Source organism: Pleurodeles waltl, chromosome 2_1, assembly GCF_031143425.1.
Source record: "Pleurodeles waltl isolate 20211129_DDA chromosome 2_1, aPleWal1.hap1.20221129, whole genome shotgun sequence".
In the NCBI taxonomy this organism is placed as follows: Eukaryota; Metazoa; Chordata; class Amphibia; order Caudata; family Salamandridae; genus Pleurodeles; species Pleurodeles waltl.
Genome location: NC_090438.1, coordinates 316,859,076 through 316,882,171, shown reverse-complemented (window position 1 = coordinate 316,882,171; position 23,096 = coordinate 316,859,076). Strand labels below are relative to the sequence as shown.

The following is a 23,096-nucleotide window of genomic DNA, read 5'->3' as shown; positions in this document are numbered from 1 at the left end:
GGAGGTACCAGATTTATCCTTTACATTAGTCAGTGATTGGGGAAATTCTCCTGCCCAATCCTAACAATGTCCCCACAATCCCCCACCTCCTTTTGCAGCAATTCCTCTTTGCCTTAATATAAAATTACCCAAGAGCCAGTTGCAAGGTTGTGTGATCCAGCTACCAGCAGACAGGCTTGTCTTGAGCATCTTGGCCACTACCCTATATGACATGGTCAAAACTAGTTTTCCCTCCTAATGTGGCTGGAGTGTAACTGTCCTGGGGGGTCCTGTGGATGAGTAAAATAAGCCCTACTTGTCATGTCCAGGTTAAAAGATGTGCTAAAACTGCCCTTTGTTCTGCCCACTGTTCCTGTCCATTCCCAGACAGCTAATAATTGCTAAGTGGCCAGCAGTTAACACCCATTCCTGGACCCAGAAGAAATGCATTGTCCTCTGAGCCAGGGTTGTCAGCTCTCCCAGCCAAAGATGTGTTCCAGCTCTAGAAGTGTGACTGGGCATGGTCTGTCTAAGAGGATCTTGCAAATCAACAGGAGAAGCCTTCCCTGCCATCTCCTAGTCTAAAGGCTGCCCTTTGTTCTATCAATTGCAAGACAAATCTCCTAGATAACTGGTTTTAGGCTAGGTCTAGCTTAGGCAGCCTAAATCTCATTTTTAGAAAGTTATTTTTCTCCTTGTTATCCCAAATCATATGTCTTCAATAAGTCATATTTTAAAAAGTAAGCAAGAAAAAACTTTAAAGCATTTTACAGCCAATCCTAAGCAAGGTGGAAAATAAAGATTTTAATTCCCACCTGTGCAATTTGCGATAGGTTTAGCCAGGCCTACGAAGTGAAATAGCTTTTGACATGTTTTTTACTTTCAGGGCACACTAATTCCAATATGTTGTGTGCCCTATTTTAATATATTAGTATCCTGTCCTGTGGGCTTACAAGTCTCACTGCAGGAATGACGACTGAATATATAAAATAGGCTTTTTTCTAGATGGCAAAGACAGTTTTTCTGGTCACGCATCACTACAGTGTCTTGAAACTGCAGGCTAGCCTAAGCACAATGGTTCTCCTTGCAGAAATATAGTTTTGGCATGTGTGGGGGTGGGTGTTAATTTTAAAGGCTTCCCGCATGTGACATTTTACTTCCCATACCTTAAGAACACTTATGCCACCATTTATAGCAAGCTTATATAAAAGTTACAAAGGCCAAATAGGGAGTACCAGTTTACAACCAATGATTCAGAGGGAGAATAACATCAACGTAACTATTGTGGTAAAGTGCACAGAGTCCTAGAGCCACCAACAATACGGTCCACAAAAAGAAGAAAAATCTATGGTCACCATGTTTAAAAGGCGAATTTTCTACATAGAGCACAGGTGTTTTTCATTTGCCTCAGATGTCCATTTGTTTGCCATGCATACTTGGGGTCAGTGGAGCATATTAAAGTTATTAACAAGCATGTAAGTGAATTCCTCTAGCTGACAACCAAATAATTTTTGACTAGGTGTATGCTAAAGTTTTTTCTCATGTGCGTATTTTGGGTGACAATTTATTTGCGTGAAAGAAAGAAGATTTTCTTGAAATTACTTAATTAAATTACTTAGAAGTGTAATTAATAATATAGTATAATTATGTCACATTTTCGTGTAAGACCACTTTATTTGAATGGATAAAGCGTTCGGTGTCTGTTGATCGTGCTCCTGCTCATTCCTCCTCTTAATCAAAGACTTTTCTCCTAACATTGTTTGCGGTGTACAGAGTGCTATGATGCAAATGCTCATTATGCTTAGAAAGCATGTATTATGAATAAAACTTCCCCCAATGTATATTATTTTGAAGTATTTCCACTGGAAGTTCTGATGTAGACCTCCAGAATAACATAGTTCTAGGAGTTTTTGTATGAGAAATAGTTCATATTGTACTGTACTTCTCTGGGGTGCTGTTGCGAGGAAGGCAAACAGAAGATTTAGTTTTACCTTAAGAAATGGGATATTGATAAGTGTTTCAATAATTACGAAGTTACTTTTGATTGGCCAATGCAACCTACCATGATCATGTTATGTTGAATCTGCGGTTTTGCAATTGTGTACGCATGGAATGTGTATAGAAAACCCCGCAGTTTTAGAGGTTTCGGCAGCTTCTCATTTTCCTCCCGAGACTCTGACTGATTATTTTCAGATTTCTTCTTCTTCCTTAGAATGCTTTCACTACTCATTATAAGTTTGACACTTAGAATTTGGAGAGATTAACTGCTTAAATAGGGATATTTGTCCAGATGTATTCGGTATCTGAGCCTTCATGGCAATCTATGCATTTTTCCGTATCTTTTATATTAAGACTTCTGTAATACATCTTTAAAACTTAATTTTAACCTAGAAATCAGTTATTGAGTGGATTAAATTCCTATTTGAATTTTACTATGCTAAACACGTTGTTTAATGTTGGACAGGGAGCTGTTTCTTACTGCTAGATCAACATTAACAACAGAGCTGGATTACCTTAGGTAAGGGCATACATTACTGGGGTTCAGTAAAAATGTGGTGTTTGGCTCTCACAGTGTATAAACAAATAATGCTATCAGCTGTTCACTAACCACTGTGGTCACCTCCAGGCTCAGCATCAATTGACTGTGTGCAACTACCTTCATGATGCTGCCTCCATCAATGTGATGCGCCTGTTTATTTAAGTTCCTGTAGTTGCTTTAGTCCACATTGCAAAGAGCTGTCACTGGATACACTACCAAGCAAATGTTCTGGCAGAGACCATCAAGGGAGTATTTACTGACAATGGTATAATACTGAACATATCCTACGCTACAGCCTGGGTAGGGTGTGATATATATCCACCATATCTTGTCACAGGTGTTCTTAGTGCTATCCTATAAGAAGTGGCAGCACCAGTCACACCACTGTAGCCACCAGTAGCCACGCGTTAATCACACCCCTGGCTACAAGATACCACAACACTTAGCACAACATCTGCCAGGATTGTGTAGTGCACAAAGCATATCTGTTCCTAGAAAAACAGCTTTCGTCAGTATGCAGTTCAGATCCAATTACGCCCCACCTTCCAGGACAGGTTACTGAACAAGTTCCACATGCTACTGCCACTGTACATTGCAACACCTATTGTATTCATTCCGAAACACAACACCTGCCACATTTATTTCTGAGAACACCACTATATGCAGCTTCTACTGGCATGACAGGGTGCAGCACTGAGCACACCGTCTGCGGGTAAAATCTACAGAAGTTCAGACTTGACAGGATAGCGACAAAAACGAGCACACCCACTACTGCCAACGGCAAGGCCCATCAGTGAGTCACTCACAGCTGGGAGAATTGGTCATGGCCCCAAGTACCCACTTTTCTCCCTTCTAAGGTATAACATAGTGCACACCACTGCTGTCAGGGTAAATATACAGCTGCCAATCCCAACAGCTACTACCAAGAAAGAGTGCAGAGTGGACCATTCCTGCAGACACTCACAATGTTAATAGAGTGAATAGTGGGTCAAGGAATAGCCAACCTATTAAACGAGCATTGACAATGCCAATAGATGGGGCATTAGCTGCCGAACTTTTGACTTTTGCAATGCGTATTTTGTTTGCAAATGTTTGTTTCTATGAAGGGGCACGTTGTATTAAAACACACATTGTCTTCGCAGGTCCCCTCAAGCAGTAATCTGGCACAACAGGGATAGGCAGCGGTACACATATAACTGACAACTCTTTATTAAATAGTGGTTATTTCAAATTAGAGTGCAGGATGCAATAAAGTGGCTGACGTGTTGTCGCCTCACAGTCTTTCTTCTGAATATATATATATATATATATATATATATATATATATATATATATATATATATATATATATATATATATACACACACACACACTCACACGCATATATATAGTAAATGCAACAGTATTTCCTGGCATTGAGAGGAACTAATCTGTAGGCAAATAAGCATATTGTGCCAGAGCAGAATGTCATTACTCAGTCAGTAAGCCAATGGCTAGAGTCTAGAGTTTGCTGCCCATGTGCTACGAGCTGTGTGCCGTGATGGATGGAAGTAAAATGTGAGTAATACAGATCAATTGATGAAGAAGGATAGCTAAAAGCCCCTTTAAAAGTGTGTGTGTGCGTGCGTACGTGTGTGTGTGTATATATCTTGTTTTATTAAAAACAAAGTATGGGCTAACCCCGGAGGTTAAAAATGGATCACAGAAGTCCTTATTTGCTTTCAGAATGAGCTACGGCACTGCGTGTGTGCATGCTCCAGAGAACCAGGCATCCTGCTGCTAGGATCGATCACAAACACTCCTGCAGGTGTTGTTACAGCATCAATGACACGCCACTGCGAGCATAGGGTGCAGACCCCATGCTGCTACAGCACGCTGCTGCTAACATGTTGAGATCAGGACTGAGTCCACCTCCTGTCAGGATGTTGTGCAGAAATAATCTCCTTCCTACTGCCAGAAAAAGCGACATCACTGAGCACAACAACGTCTACAGGGGCAGAGATACATTTGATGCATTCTACTTCATCTATTTATGCATTGTCGCCAGGCTCAAAGCACCAAGCACGCTTTCTCTCAGAACAGGATGAAGCATCAAGCGTGCCTGCTGCCAGGTAGTGTACTGCACCTGGCCTATCTGCTACCAATACACTTTACAGAACTAGTCACGTCTCTAGAAGCATTACTTGCAACAGCACATTAAAACGCGAACCCTAGGCCCTATGGGAGTAGTCCAACATTGCCTGTTATTATCAAAAACATATTTAATATTTACGAACAGTGACACGAATCAAGAAAACGGCGGGACTTTTGGAGCGTCTACACACCTCACTGTCTTTTGCAGGAAGCACCGAGATCAATACTTGTATGTGTTACAGTAGGCTTCACGTTTACTCGTGATTAAGTCGATTCTTTGTTTATTTTACTTTCGGCTCCTGTTTCAGTATATTTGTTCCCTATGCTGGTGCTTGTCCTGCATCTTGAGCACTTAGGTTTTATCTCTGTTTTTGATTGGGTGAGTGTACCCTTCCGCTGCTGATGACTGAGAGCTATTTATTCTTTTATTTTAATCATTGTCACTGTAGATAGGGTATTTTAAGTAAGTGCATGTTCGCTCATTGAACTCCCCTCCCAGGCTGAGTGCACACTCCCACCCTTTCGCCTCTCTTTCCCCACCCCTCTGACATCCAATTCTGATGCAGCTTGGTGTCATGGTCTCACTCTTTCTCACTCACATGTCTCTCTCCTTTTCTCACCTTCGACCCACTCCCTCCACGACCCTCTCTTACCATCTGTCTTTCTCATTCTTTCGCCTTTGTCCCCACTCCCTCTATGGCCCTCTCTCATTGCCTGCTGATATCCTGTCAATTATCACATTATCCCAGTCAGTGCTGGATGCTTTAAAATTGCGCCAGCCTTGGCAAAACCATAGGGTCATACAGCTCTTCTGTATGTCTCCTTTTTATACTTCCAAGATGGTGGCCATATTGTGTGATGCAATGTGGCCTGACACAACACAGCAAAATGCAACACAAGGGACGTTTTGGAAGTGCATTTTTTTTTATGGTTCAGGAAATGGCCACCATGTTGCGTAATACACCACAGCATGATAAATACACTTCCATGACAGCAGTTACTTTGTATCCTGCCACGTTGAATCACACAACGTGACAGCCATCTTGGAAGCATAAGATACATTTCCACAGTAGCCAGATGCCACTATTGGCTAGGTTAGTGCCTGCTCAATTTTACAAGCATTTGCAAGATCAATATAAACAATAGGAAGTATTGGCTGAGCAAGACCAATTGGCTTTTGCAATGCTTGTTTAGTTGGAGTGTGACTGCGATCTCCAGTCCAGTAGTATTATATTGATTAACCACATTATGAACCACTTCTGTAGTTCTTTACTCTCCTGTGACACACACCAAATACATTGAGGTAAATTAAACCGCTCATTCTTTTCATTGACATATAATGAAATCTATTTTAACCATTATTCATCATGTCAGAAGAGATACATAATAACAGAAAGAACCTTCTGCTTCAAAATAGGAAAACATTTTTTCTTTCTCATGTTTTGTGGCAATTTGTGTAATATGCATCCTGAAAATTAAACAAGGGAGGGCGAAAAGTTTGGCATTGTGTAAACATTGTGAAGCACTGGTGTCACCTGGCAGCTTTCCATGAGGATATAGGGGTTGTGCCAAGGAGAGAAGGAGGTATGAGTGCTGAAAAAAGATGGAAAACAACTGAGGGGGTACAAGGGAGGGTAGGGTTGCCAAAAGGAGGGGGTATCACTGTTGTAGGGTCAACGCACCAGAGAGTGAGCACTGTGACCTAAGCTCGAGCCATGAATGCACACGTGGTAGTGTAGAGAATACTCATCTCAAGGGGGAAGAGAGTCATCTTTGCAGTGCTTAATTTGAGCCAGTGGTTTCTGGTGTTCGGCTCTGGCACTTAATTGACAATGCTGGCACTTACGACAGTCTGCCACATATGGTGCTGTTACACTAATTTAGAGATAAGTACAACTGCAGTCCTTTATCAATTAAAAAAACATTAGAAAAAGACTAATACCGCCGCCCAAGCCATTGGTATTGGTTTGGGGGCCTGAAAAAGTCTGAATTATCACTCTGGCAGGAGTGTGATGGTTAGTAGTTGTTTTGGTATTCTCATTGGCAGCACTGGAAGGGGCTTCCTGATGAGGGGCCTGGCACTTTTTTTTTAGTTACAAATCAAACTCTGAACCTTTGGTTATGGTTTGGGGGTGAGACAACATGGCGTCTGTTATGATGCGTACTGGCTTCTAATACATACTGGCTTCTACGCATCATAAACGCTCGAGGGGGAAGGTTGCGAAGATTCGATTGTGGGCGGTTGGCATGAGTTGGAGGTGCAGCCGAACTCCAGGTTGTTCCTTGGGAAATAAACTTGATAAACAAGTTTACCTGTTTCCTGCGACGTTTGTTCACAGCGTCCCAATCTATAGAAATGGGATACTCACAGAGAACCCTCTGCTGCAGCCAACAGTTCAAGGAGCCCTCCCTGAAGGCTATTGTTGGGGCACTGGCGCGCGCCACATGAGGGTTAATAGGGTCACCTTATAAAATAGCGAACATTGCTTAGCTTGTATTATTTTGCTGAGGGTTTTTTAACACTGCGGGATCCTTAGGGATTTAAGATACTATTGTACTAATAATCTCTTTGTGAGGTAAAGACAGAACTCTCAGTATTCATATTTTACAACGTGGAGTGCCTGTAACGTTGTATAGTGCCCTAACAGCAGCTGTTGCAGCCGTCCACCCCACGGTGCGTAGAGTTACCAAGGAATGTAACACCCCTCGAGGTCTCCCGGGGGTGCTTCCATGGGCACATGTTGCCCTGATAGTGTGCAGTGGTGTAGCAGTCGTGCCGCCTACCACCAGGGATTACACCGGCCACTAAATCCTGCTCTCTTGTTACTGCCGGTGGCCCCGGTTACAAATTCCTAGTGAATAATATTGAATAATGCATGTAGTACTGTGAACAGAGATGAACATTTCAATAAATGAGCCAAAGAGGCAAAAACATGATTTAAAGCAGGAGGAAAATAACCACCGCACAAAGATAATTATAAAGATAGCTAAATCCGATAAACTTTGCGGCTGCCCTTGATGCTGTATAGTTTCAGTGGTAGGGTTTTAGGGTACACCAAACAGATGTTTCTGATTTCAGAAAGCTGAGAAATCACACGACGTGTCTCAAGACAGTAGAACAGAAACCCCCTTCGCATCAGGTCAATGGGTGGAGTACATTATGTTATTACGTAAGAGTAACAATATCTGAGGTGCACGATATTCTTAATTCTAACGGTGTTTCGGCAATTTTTTGTAATGTTCTCTAACATACAGTGTTAGAAGGTTCGTGTAGCACTACTTCACAAACCTGTCTGCTTTGGAAACTTAGTTAACAAACTCTTAGGCAAAGATGCCACGTGCATACAATTGATTGAGTAATTCAATCCATAATGTGCTGTTTGGACACACATTATGTAAAACTGCTAACAATAGCGTGATTCTAGGATTGGGTTAAGTGGTGTGAATCAAAGCGAGTGTCTGCTGTCTGCTGCAGATCCCAGTTTACCAATCACCAAGGATAACTTGTGGATTCGGAAGGTAAAATCCGCTTTTCTTAGACGTGATTTAAATCTCAGCTGATTCCATTTGCCTCTTGGAACTGGCTATTAGTATATATTTTTCATAAAATGGCAGAACCTGTTTTTTACTGCTGGCCCTACTTCGGTTAATGTCCCAGAACACACATCTCACGTTTAAATCCAGTAGAAAGCATTTAAAACCGTCCAGCTTGTATCTGCGCAAAACTTTGCATAGTGTTTTCTATTGTGTTTTATAACTTTGCTTGCCCTTGCTGTCTGGTGGTCAAAGTTCGAAGAGCATCATATTGGGCTCACAGTTCAGCGCATTAAGCCATTGAACTCAGTGTTGTATACAGGATTCTATGGTTCACTATGGGTAGTTTTGAATAAAGCAGGCAAAATAGGAATGCCCTTTCCAAAGACCATTCACAAATAACCCTTCTAATAATTCTGCCTCTCATTTCGTCCCTTGCTGCTGGCTGGATTAGGTCCGGCTGTCACCACTGAACTGGATTTTCGTCAGCTGAGACTGTAGTGTTTAGTGGAAGACAACTACACCCACATCGTTGTTTACTCACTCTTTCCCATTCCTCGTGGAATTCTGCGCTTTAAAACAACTTTCAACTTCCATAAAAGTCAATGCAAAATAATGAACATAAAAGAGAACGTATAGTTGTAAACAAATAACGTCTGCATCCTGAGTAGACGAAAAGTGCACTGGGGGTAAAGTGCACTGGGGGTATGGGTTGAGCTCACTACTTTAACTACGTATGCAGTCAGTACCCCTGAGTCGGAGCGCTGCTGGCAGACTCCACACTGCCTCCTACTCACCGCGTGGCTTTTCACCGACATGATATGTTAGAGCTGTAGTGAGTGATAGGAACAGGAAGCAGTGATGCTCAGGAGGACACACTTGAACAGATAAGCACGAATCCCAAGGTGCCGACACCAGCGAATATACAGGAACAGGATCAGGATGGAGGATGGGAGGTCGGAGGTGGCGCCAGCCAAGCCTTTGCATCACAGCCATGGATGTGGGATGCACCTTGGAAGAATAATCTGGCAACGGACCACTCAGTCAGTCCGGAGAAGGCCAAGGTGAGGGTTATCGCTGCACTTAGGGAACATTACAGGCGAGTTGGAGGGACTATGCTGCAGGTATCATCAGGCAGGGCCCCAGGGTGAATGAGCCAAAGAGGATGTTGGGTTTCAGGTTGTGGAAACACAGTGTGGAATTAAAACACGTAATAGGGACTTCAGTGCAGACAGGTGAGTCAATAAGAGACTGGTACAATGAACGTCCGGCGTTTGGTTCATCTAGAGTCTCCTATTTGCTTTTCACGCGATTCTCCTAATAAATACAATTTCCACCCTGTCAGACTATTACGCGATGGGACGTTTTAAGTACAAATTATATATTTTCTTCCATAGTTTTTTTTATTTTTGAAAGGGGTACAATTGGAACAGAATTATTTTAATTTGTTTTAATACATTGTATAAATCTTTTTTATTTTTAAAACAGTTTGGAAACTAAACTCAAAGCTTCCTTCAGCAGAAACAATTGCTTTTCCTTAACTTCAATGAAAGCATTTTAAAAAGGTACATACCTTGTCTTTCGTGTTTTTCTTTCTACAACACCTGACGCACCCAGGCAGAGACATGTTTCTCCACCCCATTCTCGAGAGGGAACAGCCTTAACGTGAGCTGCAGTTTTTTCAGGAACTTTTTGTGGGAGACTGTTCCTCCTAATGACGATACAGCTGAAAAAGGTCTAACCAGGAAGTCAGTCCCTTTTATCCCTCTCAGACGTCTAATAATAGGCCAAACAAACTCAAATAATAGGTTACACAATCAGCCAGAACCCATTGTTTGGGAAACCATGAGGAGACAGTGAAGGGATCACACCTGGGCAGTAGAAGATGTGGTAACTTTGCTGCTCCTATTCCAGGCGTGTAGGTATATTTAAAGCTGACACTGTAAACATCCCTGAGCATTGCTTTAGGAGCAGTGACGCTGCCACACTTAATAGAGTAGTGTGCTGGCCGCCAGTGTCATCTCACAAAAGGCACACGGGATGTGGACATTGTTATTTCTACTTAAGGGGTGAGTACCCCAAAGGAGCAGTGCGGAGTCCATTGGCAAATTTTGAACCACATTTTCTAAATTAAACGGCTAAACGTGGCTGTGCAGTGCAATACTCCACTAGTATTTGTAGGCCATACTTGAAGATGCAGATTTACTTTGGCACTGAGGAGGAAACGCACGTCACACACATGGTTTTACCATTAAACTCCGATGCGTGCACGCAGTTATAGGCGCTGTTACTGGATGTCTGCACGCGTTGTACCGAACTTTAAAGAAGTGCTTAGGCGTATATTGGAGGGCAGATCGCATTGTATCCCGAGAATTCATGGCACTTGCCCGATCTACAAAAATACACCGAAATATGTTTTTATCACCTCATTAATTTTAAATGAAAATGAGACAATTACTATAAAGAAATAAATCAGAGCAATTTTAGCTTTGCATGTGCTTTGGTTGATTTAGAACCTGATTAAATATTCTTTGTCATATGTTCAAAGTCTGATGCTGTAGTCTCCTTTCACATTCATTCTGCAGCTTGTGAGAAGAAAATAAAAAAAAGCATTTGCAATGCAACAGGTCTCACATTTCGTCCAGTTAGAGCTATTAGCATTGTGAACTCCTAACTGGACTTTTCTTGCCATATTAAATGAAAAAAAAGCGTGATTGCGCTGCAAATAAAGAGAAAAAGTAGTCCAGAATCCATACGGAAAACATGGAGTCGAGCCTCGTATGTTTCCAGTAGTTGGTTGGTGTGCTCGAGGAGGGCTAAACACCGGAAAAGGCATGACGTAAACTAATGAAAGCAAGTAGATTTTAAAAGGCAAGCCCACAAACAAATGTAAGGGACTGACGTGACATGGGCGTGGTTAGAATCCCAAAGAGAGATTACAACAGGCTTGTCCCTCAAAAGGGCTGACTCAGCTGGTCTTAACTTTTTTACTTTTGTGGACCCCCACTGAGTCATTACTGGAAACAGGAACCCCTGGCCAAAGCAATTCATATGATTTGAACCTCAGAACAATAATAAAAAATCCCAAAACAAGTATACACTAAACAAATGCTCAAATATTGGAATATTTTGTGTAGTTCACAACAAATATAGCAAAAGTTCTCACATTTTCATTGTCGCTTCCTTATTTGTGAATGCTTTATTAATTTTCATTGATTAACTTTATTATTATTATTTAATTTTGTATAACAGTCACAAACACCCTAACAAGGCATCGTGGGCCCCAAGGGTTATCAGACCACTGGTTACGAACCACTTGTCAACATAATTAAATAATTAGGTGCAGTTTATGAGGAAAGTTCTTCGATATTTGAGTTTATCTTTAAAATCACTGCGAATGTTGCAGAAAGAAAAAAAAAAAGCTCACGGGCCTCTTTGCTGTTCATTCTTCTTCCGAAATACTTTGAGGTTATTTGGGGGTGCTGAAATACCCCCTGCACCCCTAGTTTCAGCGCCTTTGTTCAAGAGTTGTAAAAAGAGATGCCAGACTTACAACTGTAAGCAAGAGGAGAAAAGTGGCAATATTTGGTATCATTTTTAAGTAAAATCGTACTGCACACTCTGTGTTGCTTTTCAGCCATAATCACGTTAGTACACGAAATACTAATGTATAAATCAAACACGGGCAACTGAATGGTTCACCTAAAGACAGTGTTGTCGGTCAGTGCCTAATATGTAAAAGAATAAGTGCTTGAGCACAATTTTTGTAATTGCCAAGTACCAGGTTGCATAGTCTTTATTTCGCCTCATGCCTCTTTCATCCACCAGCGTTCCCTCCAGGAACCTGTATCAAACCCTCATTGGTGCCTTAAAGTCCCTGGTTACTCCCGTTGCAAAGCTTTTACATTTCTCTCTTCCCTTTTCTTTACCCCTTTGCTGCTTTTTTCTTTCGTGTTCTGGGTCAAATTGTGATAATGAAAAATAAGCCCCCGTCCCCAAAAAAACCAATGCGGGTGGGCCACAGCCACTGGCTCAAACTAGGCACTGCTGGTGATGAGTGGATGCGAGGTGAGAAGAGAATATTTAAAGTTTGTTTTTAAAGTCTATGTGCAGTGGGAAGGGTGGGGCTTCAACATTGTTTGTAAACTCATTAGGTATAAAATAGTGCACACCGTACTTGCACTCATGTTGGCACTAGTGTCTACCATCAGGAGAGTGCAAGCTCCAATTCACCTCTCCGTCCTTTCCCCACCCCTTTATTGCACGAAATTCGCTTCAACTTTTATTTGGTGGTAGCTTCCCAAGCAAAAAGTAGAAAAATAGGATACTTAAAAAAATACAAAATAGACAAAAACTGTTTACAAATGAGAGTATCGATTTTTTCCACCCACGTGTAAATCGGATTCAAAAATCTTCCTATGCCATGGGGAACTGTTATTTTTGCCATGATTTTTTCCGCCAGGATTTACTACCAGGGTTCTCTCTGATCCGCTAACCTGTTGCCCTGAGGCAGGCTGTTTCAGTATTTCCACATGGCTCAAGGATGATGGGCACGAGGCATGCTCAGGGGCGTACTTTCCATTGGCGCCGGAGGTACAGTGGCACCTGGACACAGACGCCTTAGGGGCCCACTGAACACTCATTGTTGCTGCATTTTATAATTCATATCGCAGCAGGGGTCCAGGTGCTTCCTTGCACTGGGGCCCATGACGCTACTGGGCATCCTCCCGCTTTTCTGATTAACAGTGAGGTCTTGCCTGACTTAATCTATCAGCACTGAACCTGCGATTGTGGCCTGTACCTGCCCCAGACTTCAGGTCTCGGTCAGGACCTTCCACCTAATTAACAGGGCTACGCTATTGACTCCCCATGAATGTGTGGCTATATTTACATGACTCCGACCCCACGGTCTTTTGTTAAAATACCAAGGTTGTTTTTTTTCTGAATGACTGGATAGTGGATATTGAGCCTGTGCGGTAGAATCTGTGCCAAAGTTAATAAAAAAATATATCGGATAAAGAACACATCCGAATAATCTAAGAGGAAACTAACTACTTTCTATAGAAAATATCGCTGTCAGTGTTTTTAACTCAACAGGGCCCATCAAAGAAAACCTGACTGTGACTTAAGTAAGTTGTTTACAATACCAGACAGCAACATTTGTCTCGACGTGGGAGGGTTTTCTGCTTCGGAAAGCACAATGAATGGACTTCTGTCGGCTTAGGTAAGCAGACCACGGGACAATTCAAGTAGGTCAACACCAGGCAAAGGTTTGCCTCAATAAAGCATTCTTTTCTTAAATAGAGCAAACACTTTGATGCTATCTAAACTGAAGTTCAACGCTGTAGCGTTGTATGATTTATTCTGTTTCTCCAGCAATGCCCTCTCAGAGCACTGACAACGCGTGATTCCTCTGTATAGCCCATGTGCTGTTGAAGAACAAGTTTGTGAGGTAATTATTAAGGCGCAGCATGGGTTGGGTCACCATCCTCCAGTAATCCTCGTCTCTGCAGCGTTTTTCTCATGGGCGCCCTCCCTCGTGCCACATACCCTGAACATTGGGGTCAGAGTTAGCTTTGCAGCAGAAGGATAGATTAGAACTTTGGAAACTGGGCGGCAGTGAAGGGGAGACGTTCTAACATTATAAACCGTCCCAAAGCGTGGCCAAATGCGACTCTAATTCAGTATGCATACTTCTTTGACATTAGCATACTTGGCAAAGATGAGCTGGCTTACACACTTGGCAAATTACATAACTGTGGCTATTTGTGGCAAAATAAAATACTAGTAGTAATTTGCAGAACATAGCTTCTGTTCTCCTTAGATGCTAAGGTCAGGGATCCTGCTCTCTGCAATTTCATTGTAACATAGACTGCAGTCTTCCTGGGGTTGGAAGGTGAGGGATAGACACATTATTCAGTATTCACCCACAGCATGTACTCAATGTGAAACAGATGTCATTCAAAGCTCTTCATATTGTAGATATGAGCCTTTATATATTCTGCTTCAATAAAGTGTTAATGCAGGTCATAACCGTTGGCAGTTTACAACATATTAACTACATTATCTAATAATTCTTTAATGTACACAAAACAGAACATATTTAATACTGCTTATACATCTACGCCTTTCCTTAGAAGCTTCAAAAAAGCACCAGTTGCACGCTCATATGTTGCCTAAATCAATGCTTCATGTCGTCCAGTTGTGGTTGTCCCTCCGTCATCCTTTTTCATTTTCCCAGAAGTTGGAGTGTAGCACATATATATAGCCAACATTCGATTCACCATGGCCTGCACTTACACAAGGCTCCTGATCTGTAACGTCTGCCATCAACCTATTTTAAGTCTCTACATGATTTGCCAAAGACAAACTTTCCCAGATATGTCAATTGAGTAGGTCGAAAAAGTTTGTCACTCAATTTTGTTTAGTTTCATTTTTGCAATCCCTTATAGAGAGCCTCAGTTGTCTGTCGGGATACAGCATTGTATATCTTACTCTAAAGAGCCAATATTTGCTCAAGATTGGATATCTTTCCAAACAATCTAAATTTCTTTGCTTTTGTTGAAGCCTCCTTCAGATCAGGAACAGAACCAAAAGACCAACCAGCCCTTAGAGTATAAAGGAAGATAATTATTACGTGCACGGGAACTGAGGCTTGAGAGGTCAAGTCCGAGCAGTTCAATTAAGGAAGTCATACATGATCTTTTATTTCTACAAAGCACAAGGCATGTTTATGTATCACATTCTCAACATTAGCATGTGATCATTTCTCGAACATTGCAGAAGACATTACTGTTAATCCTTTATGTCACACCACATAAGGTAAGGTACAGTACAGCAAGGAAGTTATATAATATGGTTTATGCGCCTCACATTGCAAGATGGAACTTTCCATCTAACAGAGACAACACGTACACAGGATAGTACATTTCTTATACATATTGCTTCAGCTAGTGTGCAATGATATTTCATGAGGGCTATCTTGATTGCAAGCCTTGCATCATAATGCATTCTGCACAAACAGAAAAGAACAGAAAACAAAGTTTATCTAGGTCATGAGCTATTCAACAAACAGGCCTTGTTATCGTTGAGTATCACAGGGCCTTGCTGGCCCAAAATGGAGTCAAGGTAAAATGCAATTCCCCATTCCACCCTCTGATACTCAATGAAAACCTACACTTCCCTCTGTAACAGTGTTGTCTCTGGAGTGAAATTTTCCTCTTTGGCACCTTCTTTATAGTTGTGCTGGTGATGCACAGCAGTCTTGTTACAGCCTCTGACTAGCACTACCCTTATGCAGATGTGACACACCTTTATTAGCACGCACAGTATAATGAGTGCCACAGACCCTATTATCAGAGCTGCTATGAACCATGACCCCCAATTGCTGAACCATGCTCCTAATTTATGCCATATTCTGCCAGGGTATGTCAAGACAAACACTTCCATTGCCTCCCTTTCAACTTTCTTTTTATTTCCTATTGCCTTATTTTCCTTCCCACTGTTATCCGGTATGAATACACAGCAATCCTGAAGGATCACATGGCATACCCCACCATCCTTCGCTAGAATTATGTCTAATGCCATTCTGCTCTGAATTACAACAGATCTTAGATCAGTGAGCTCCTCAGTGACATTTCCCAAAGCTGGAGCTGTGAAGTCCTCCAGTGTCTCCACCAGTCTGACCAATTTGTGTATTTTATATTCTGAATGCATAACTCTGAGTGATAACACTATCATTCCCATAATTGCTAAGTCCTGATCTATCCAAGAAGGATACCTCCTACGTGTTTTTTGGCATGCCAGATCTGTTATCTGAGACAAACTTGTCACGTGCGTTACGTGTGGCAACACCAATGCTGGACAGCAGCTTCCTCTCCATCCAGCCAGTAATCTGAAGTATGCATAATTGCCACATACAAAGAAAAAAAACCTGTGCCCTGAAAAGACCCACAGACAACCTTTTGGGGCCAATAATTATTTTATCTAAGTTGGTATAACTGAGGCAAACACTGGTTCCCACACTTATGTTAACATTGGCATCAGTGATTCCCTCAGTAGAGCGGCCATCAGATCTTTTCAGGAACTTCGTTATAGGACACAGTTACTTTTTATTATTTTCAGCAACTACTCTCTCAACTGGGGTGCTACCCTTTGTGTACTTTACTCACAATGATGCTTTCTTCTGTCCACGAATTATTAGGAATCGGATGCCTACACTTTCTGCAGTCCTGTCCAGGCACCTCCCATTGCTCTTGTACCATTTTGTTATCCTTGCCTAATTGCCTAGGTCCCTGAAGTTGGGCCAGAATCAGCCAATCCTCTATCTGAGGTGTCAGTCATCCACATGCTGTATCATTTCAAGGCCTGTCCCTTCCATATGTTCCCTTGCTCTTCTTAACAGGGAACTGCTGCTGTATAAGCTTATTCACTATAACATATACTCTCTGGTGACTTGAGCTGCTGCTATATGAGACTTTTCACCACGTTACATCCCACGTATTTGCTAAGTGGGATGGCTATGTCACCGCATCCTAATACAGCTTAACCATTTTAACAAATGTGTTGTCAGCGTATGTTTCCCTATTCTCACTCCATGGCAGCTCTCCCTTATTTCTCTATCCTACTAGTATCCCTGTCTCCCTTCCCCTTGATGAATTGTGTGCAATCCTTCACTTTTATTCATATAGTTATGCTTATCGAGAAATGGTATGTATAATTCATCTGCGAACAGTATTAATGTAATTGTCAATACTATTCCTTGAAAAGGGGTGCAGTTGGCAGTCAGCACCGCAAGCCATTTCTACTTATTTTACTTTTCTTTTGGGCATTGACCTTGCTGCTGGTGGGATGATGTCAGACACCGGAAAATGTTCCCTTGGAAATATTGAAGTCAATTGCGCCCAATCTTTTTGAATAAGTAGTGGGTGGTCTATTTTTTCCCATTGGTGGTATTCTAGAATGTGGCATCAGAGGTTATCTAGCACATAATGCCCATTCAGGTACATCTTTAGATAAATCCAGACAGGACCCACTTGCACCCTGTGTTTTTAAAGGTGTGCAGCACGAGCAGTCCTATGAAGAGTCACTGCAGGACCCGCTTGCATCCCTTAGCCTTTGCGAGGGTGCAGCAGGAGCAGTCCTGTCAGTGTTCCGTTGTCTTGTTCATGGATCGCAGGTTGTATCCTGGCGATGGTGGTGGAACCCTAGTTCGCGTTACAGGTGGCTTTTGCAGATCCGTTAGTCCCACCGCCTTTTTGGTGTTGGAGCTGTGGGTCCAAGAAGTTAGCCCCTCACACTTGACCACTATAGCTGTTGTCACAAGGACCTGGTATGGTCCCTTCCATCAATCAATCAATCAATCACTTGTTAGGCACGCTACTCATCCGGTAGGGTCTCATGGCTCTAGGGAGATGGGGGGATGGGAGGGATATGCTACTGCTCGAATAGCCAGGTCTTGAGATGTTTCCTGAAGGTCAGGAGGTCATGGGTCAGACGTAGGTTGATGGGGAGGGAGTACGAGGTTTTGGCAGCGAGGTGGGAAAAGGATCTACCGCCGGTTGTGGTACTGTGGATGCGAAGAACAGTGGCGAGGGCGAGATTGGCAGAGTGGTGCTGGCGGATGGGAACGTGGATGCTCGTTTAGGTAGGCAGGGCCTGCATTGTGGAGTGCCTTTTGAGCATGGATCAGGAGTTTGAAGATGATCCTCTTGCTGACGGGTAGCCAGTGAAGGTCTCTGAGGTGGGCTGAGATGTGTTCGTGGTGAGGGAGGTTAAGGATGAGGCGTACAGAGGTGTTCTGAATGCCCTGAAGTTTCCTCTGGAGCTTGGCCGTTGTTCCAGCATAGAGTGAGTTGCCGTAGTCCAGTCTGCTGCTGACGAGGGCGTGGGTGACCATTCTTCTTGTTTCGATGGGGATCCATCTGAAGGTCTTGCTAAGCATGCAGAGGGTGTTGAAACATGAAGATGAGACGGCATAGACTTGCTGGGTCATGGTGGGCGATGAGTCCAGTATGAAGCCGAGGTTGGGTGCATGGGTGGTGGGAGTTGGAGCGGCCCCTAGTGTGGCAGGCCACCAGGAGTCGTCCCATGCTGATCAGTTGGAGCCGAGGATGAGGATCTCCGTCTTATCCGAGTTCAGTTTGAGATGGCTTATCTCCATCCAGTTGGCGATGGCATGAAGTCCGTTGTGGAGATTGGTCTTGGCAGTGGTGGTGTCCTTCATGAGCGAGAGGATCATTTGGGTGTCATCCGCGTAGGAGACGGTGTTGAGGCCGTGGGATCAGACGATGTTGGCGAGCGGCACTATGTAGACGTTAAAAAGGGTAAGGCTGAGAGAGGAACCTTGGGGGACTCCGCAGATGGTCTTGGTGGCTTTCGACAGGAACGGAGGGAGGCGGACTTGCAGAGTTCTGCTGGAGAGGAAGGATGTGATCCAGTCCAGGGCCTTGTGGTGGATTCCGGTGTCGTGGAGGTGTGTGCAAAGTGTGTGGTGGCAGACAGAATCTAAGGCTGCCGAGAGGTCCAGGAGGAAGAGGGCCACGGTTTCGCTTTTGTTGAGCATGATCCTGATGTCGTCGGTCGCTGCGATGAGAGCAGTCTCGGTGCTGTGATTCTTGCGGAAGCCGGATTGGGAGATGTTGAGCAAACTGTTGTCCTCCAGGAAGTGGGATAGTTGGCTATTGACTCTCTTCTTGATGACCTTTGCTGGGAAGGGGAGGAGGGAGATAGGCCGGTAATTCTTGCGGTCTTCGGGGTCTGACTTGGGTTTTTTGGGCAGGGCGTTGACTTCGGCCTGTTTCCAGCTCTCCGGGAAGGTGGTGGTCTTGAAGGAGCTGTTGATGATAGTACGAAGTTGGGGGGCGATGATTTGGCTGGCTTTGTTGAAGACATACTGAGGGCAGGGGTCGCAGGTGATCCAGAGTGGATGGTGCTCATGGTCTTGGGTGTGTTCTCGTCTTTGGTGTGGGTCCAGGTGCTCAGGAGGTTGGTGTGGTTGGGGGCTTTGGGGTTGGTGTTGGCCGTGGAGGTCTTGGGGATCGGGGAGGTGAAGCTGCCATGGATGTCCATGATTTTGCTGTCTGGGGCTGTTGACAATGTCTTCTGGTGTGGGCTTTGACCCACACCCAATCACCAGGCTCCAGTCTGTGTTCTGGTGGTGCCTCTTATTCTGGTAAGGCCTGCAGCACCTGGTGGGGTCTCTGTTATTTTCTTGCAGTACTGTAACAATAGATCATCTGCTACTGCTAGCAGTGCCACAGACATGTGGCCAGGAATGTGCATAGCACGGCCAAACAGTAACTCATGGGGGCTCAACTTTGTCACTCTGTCAGGGGTGCTTCTCATGGCGAGCAATGCCAATGACAGCACATCAATCCAGGAAAGTTCAGTGGATGAACAGATCTTCCCTATTTTGTTTTTAACTACTCCATTCTTCCTTTCGACAGCTCCCGCTGCTTGTGGGTGGTATTCGCAGTGCAATTTCTGGGTGACCCCCTAGCCCTTTGAAGTGCCCCTGTATTACCTAGGAAATGAACCCAGGTCCATTATCAGAGCTAAGGAATGTTGGGACCCTAAACCGTTGGATAAGTTCCTCTTATAGGCACTTAACAACTGTCTGTGCATCACTGTTCTTGGTGGGATAGGCTTCTATCCATTTGCTGAACATGCACACAAGATCAAAACATATCTGAACTTGTGCGTCGGGGGCATTTAGATGAATTCCATTTGTAGGCTCTCGAAGGGTCCGTGTGGCAGTGGGAAATGGCCTGATGCAGTGGGTGTAACCTTGCCTGTTTTATACTGAGCACAAATATTGCATTGTTTACACAAATATTGTGTGTACTGACAAAATTTTGACCTAACCAACCTTGGGAAACAGATGGATCATTCCATCTCGCCCCACATGTGAGGGACCGTGGAAAAAGGCGGGCCGTTGAGGGGAACAACACTGATGGTAGGCATATTTTTCCATTTGCCGCTACCCAAACCCTCTTCCCATTATGTGTGCAAAATCCCCTCATCCATTCCTCTAACTCCTGTTTCCAGCCTGTTGTTGAACACTTTTAGGATCAAAATGTGTACATTCTTCTTTAGCTGGTGGGGCGGATATCACCTGGACCGTTTTGTACTCTCACCCACTTAAGGCAATTGTTCAAGCTTTCCTATCAATGAACACATTACCTGTAGAAACAGGCCCTCATTACAACCCTGGCGGTTGGAGATTAAGCGGCGGTAATACCACCAACAGGCTGGTGGTAATAAATATGAAATTATGACCACGACGGAAACCGCTCAGACAGAAAGCCACTTTAACACACCAACCGCCAGGGTGAAATCAACAGGCACCACGACGGCAACCGTCTACAGCCAGGCGGAAGACAATGTTCCACCCACTGTATTATGAGACACCAATCCACCACCTTTTCCGGAGCGGTACCAAAGACATCAAAAGCCTGGTGGAAACTGCACAGAAGGGAAACGACTCACCTCTGGAGACTCGAGGAAGAACCACGCTGCCATGGAGCTATAGTTGCATGTGTTCCTCATGATCTTCTACCTTCTGTTCCACTAGGAATACCAATGCCGACAAAGACGACCACGGTGAGTACTGCCACCTAGCACACAGGGGAGGGGTAGAGGAAAAAGAGAGTGACACACACAAGCAACACGCAACAGGGATGGATCGCAGGAGGTCAATAGCCTCCCCAATCAGGGCAGCAGGACTAACTGGGGCAGGGCCTGAGGTGCCTGGGGCAAAGGATATGCCCACCCTCCTGGGTGAGAGGGCACGGGAAACTCACTGAGGGGCTGCTAGGAGGGCGGTGCTGGTACAGGGTGGTGGCTGTACCTGTAGCTGGGGTGGGCACAGAAGAGTCCGCCACCACCAGGGAGCTCCCATCGGAGGAGGTATCCATGTCCAAACTGTCCCTTCCTGTCCCCGCCATGGTGCTCCCCTCGCCCTCCGTCCCACTGGTGCCCTCACCGTTGGTGGATTCGACCTCCTGGGTCCTGTGGGATGCAGCTCCCTCCGTCTCCAGTGCCTCTGCTCCTCCGTCAAATGATGCTAATGCACATAAGGACAGGGTGACAAAACAAAAAGGGGGGAGACACAAAGGATACACTTGGTCAAGGGTGGCAACAACACCACCGTTGGCGTATACGATACACTCACAGAGGGAACAGCCCTATGCACTAGGCAATGCACTACCAGTCACAATGCTAGTGACCAGGCCATGGATAGGGACACCTAATGCCAATTTCAGTATACCTGAGACCCACAGACCCCTGCCCAGTGTTGGATTCCTACTAGCTTGGTTGGAGTACTTTCACACCAGAACCCTGCCCAACATGGGACCAACCCTGCAATACCAGGCCTGGCCTAGGGGAACCCACAGGGCCCTCCCCCTCGCCCTCTGTCCAACTGGTGCCCCCAGCGTCTGTGGACTCTGCCTCCTGGGTCCTGTGGGATGCAGCTTCCTCCATCGCCGGTGCCCCTGACCCTCCGCCAGATGATGCTAATGCACATAAGGACAGGATGACAAAACAAAAAGGGGGGGAGAGACAAAGGATACACATGGTCAGTGGCTGCACCAACACCACTGCTGGCATACATACAACACTCACACACAGGGAACAGGCCTACGCACTATACAATCCACTACCAGTACCTATGCTAGCCACCAGGGCATGGGGAGGGACACATCCTGCCAATTGCAGCATACCTAAGACCCACACAACCCTGCCCCGTAGAGGATGTCTACAAGCTAGGTAGGAGGAATATCACTTCAGAACTCTGCCCAACATGGGACCTACTCTGTAATGTCAGGCCTTGCCTAGGGGCACCCACTGACACACAACCCCCACCCGGATACCACCCTACCAGGCGTAAGTTGTAGTGATGGGCACTGTACTCACCCCCTTGTGGCTGCTGTGATGCCCCCAAGCGCCAATCCAGCTCCAGGTAGGCCACCGCTAGTATCCGGGCCAACGGGGGTTCAGGGTTCCTCGTTGGGAGGCCATCCCCAGCTGGGCCTCCGCGGTCTTCTGTGCCCAGTGTCTCAGGTCCTCCCACCTTTTCCGACAGTGGGTGTTCCGCCTGCCGTAGACCCCCAGGGTGTACGTCTTTGGCGATGGCACGCCATATACCATTTTTTTAAAGGGCGCTGACCTAAAGGGAAATGGACACAGGGAAAGGTATTAGTCCGACCGTCCTGACTGTTACACTCATGGCCCACCATGCCCCTTCCATCCCCATTAGCACAGACATGGCCCACCATACATGCTGCATGCTACCCCGGGCCTATCCACCACCCACCCCCTATATGAGGCCTTCAAACACAGGACTCCATGCATTCACGCATCATGCATCGTACTCACGGTGTACTCACCTGTTGGTCTGGAGGCCTATACAGCATTCGGTACTCGGGTAGGACCCCATCCACCAGTCTCTCCAACTCCACCGAGGTGAAGGCGGGGGCCCTTTCTCCAGTCACACGAGCCATGGTCAGTTCCAGACACAAGTCACAGCAGCACATGCAGTGTAGATCTTCTCCTGTTGAAGGTCAGGTAGCAAGTGAGTGAACAGATAGAAAATGGCAGTGATGTCCGTGGTGGTGCAGCGTCACCGTCAGCGTACATCACCATTGGCCACTGTACCCCATAGGGCCCAATGTTAACCAATGAGGAGTTGTACGGCGGTTTTCGACCGCCTCCAGCAACGGCGCACAGCATCAGCGTAATTACCTTATTTCAACCTGTCTCTCCATACAGGACAGGCAGACGTCATTTCAGAGGGGGCAGGGTATGGATCCTAAATGCGTCACAATACACAAATGCACCATTTGGACCTCTCCAACAAAATACTGTTACAATCACAACATGCATTGAACTGTAGTATTTGGAATTAGGA

At 44.8% G+C, this 23,096-nt stretch overlaps 1 protein-coding gene across 1 annotated transcript in view; it reads right to left on the bottom strand.

Moving 5' to 3' along the window:
- Positions 1 to 9,913, bottom strand: part of LOC138264485 (sodium- and chloride-dependent neutral and basic amino acid transporter B(0+)-like) — a 385,904-nt gene extending 375,991 nt beyond the window's left edge. The window contains exon 1 of the mRNA XM_069212546.1: positions 9,759 to 9,913. Within this exon, the coding sequence (XP_069068647.1) occupies positions 9,759 to 9,827 (69 nt within the window). The 5' untranslated portion in view covers positions 9,828 to 9,913. The remainder of the gene's footprint in view (positions 1 to 9,758) is intronic.
- Between the last annotated feature and the right edge of the window lie 13,183 nt (positions 9,914 to 23,096).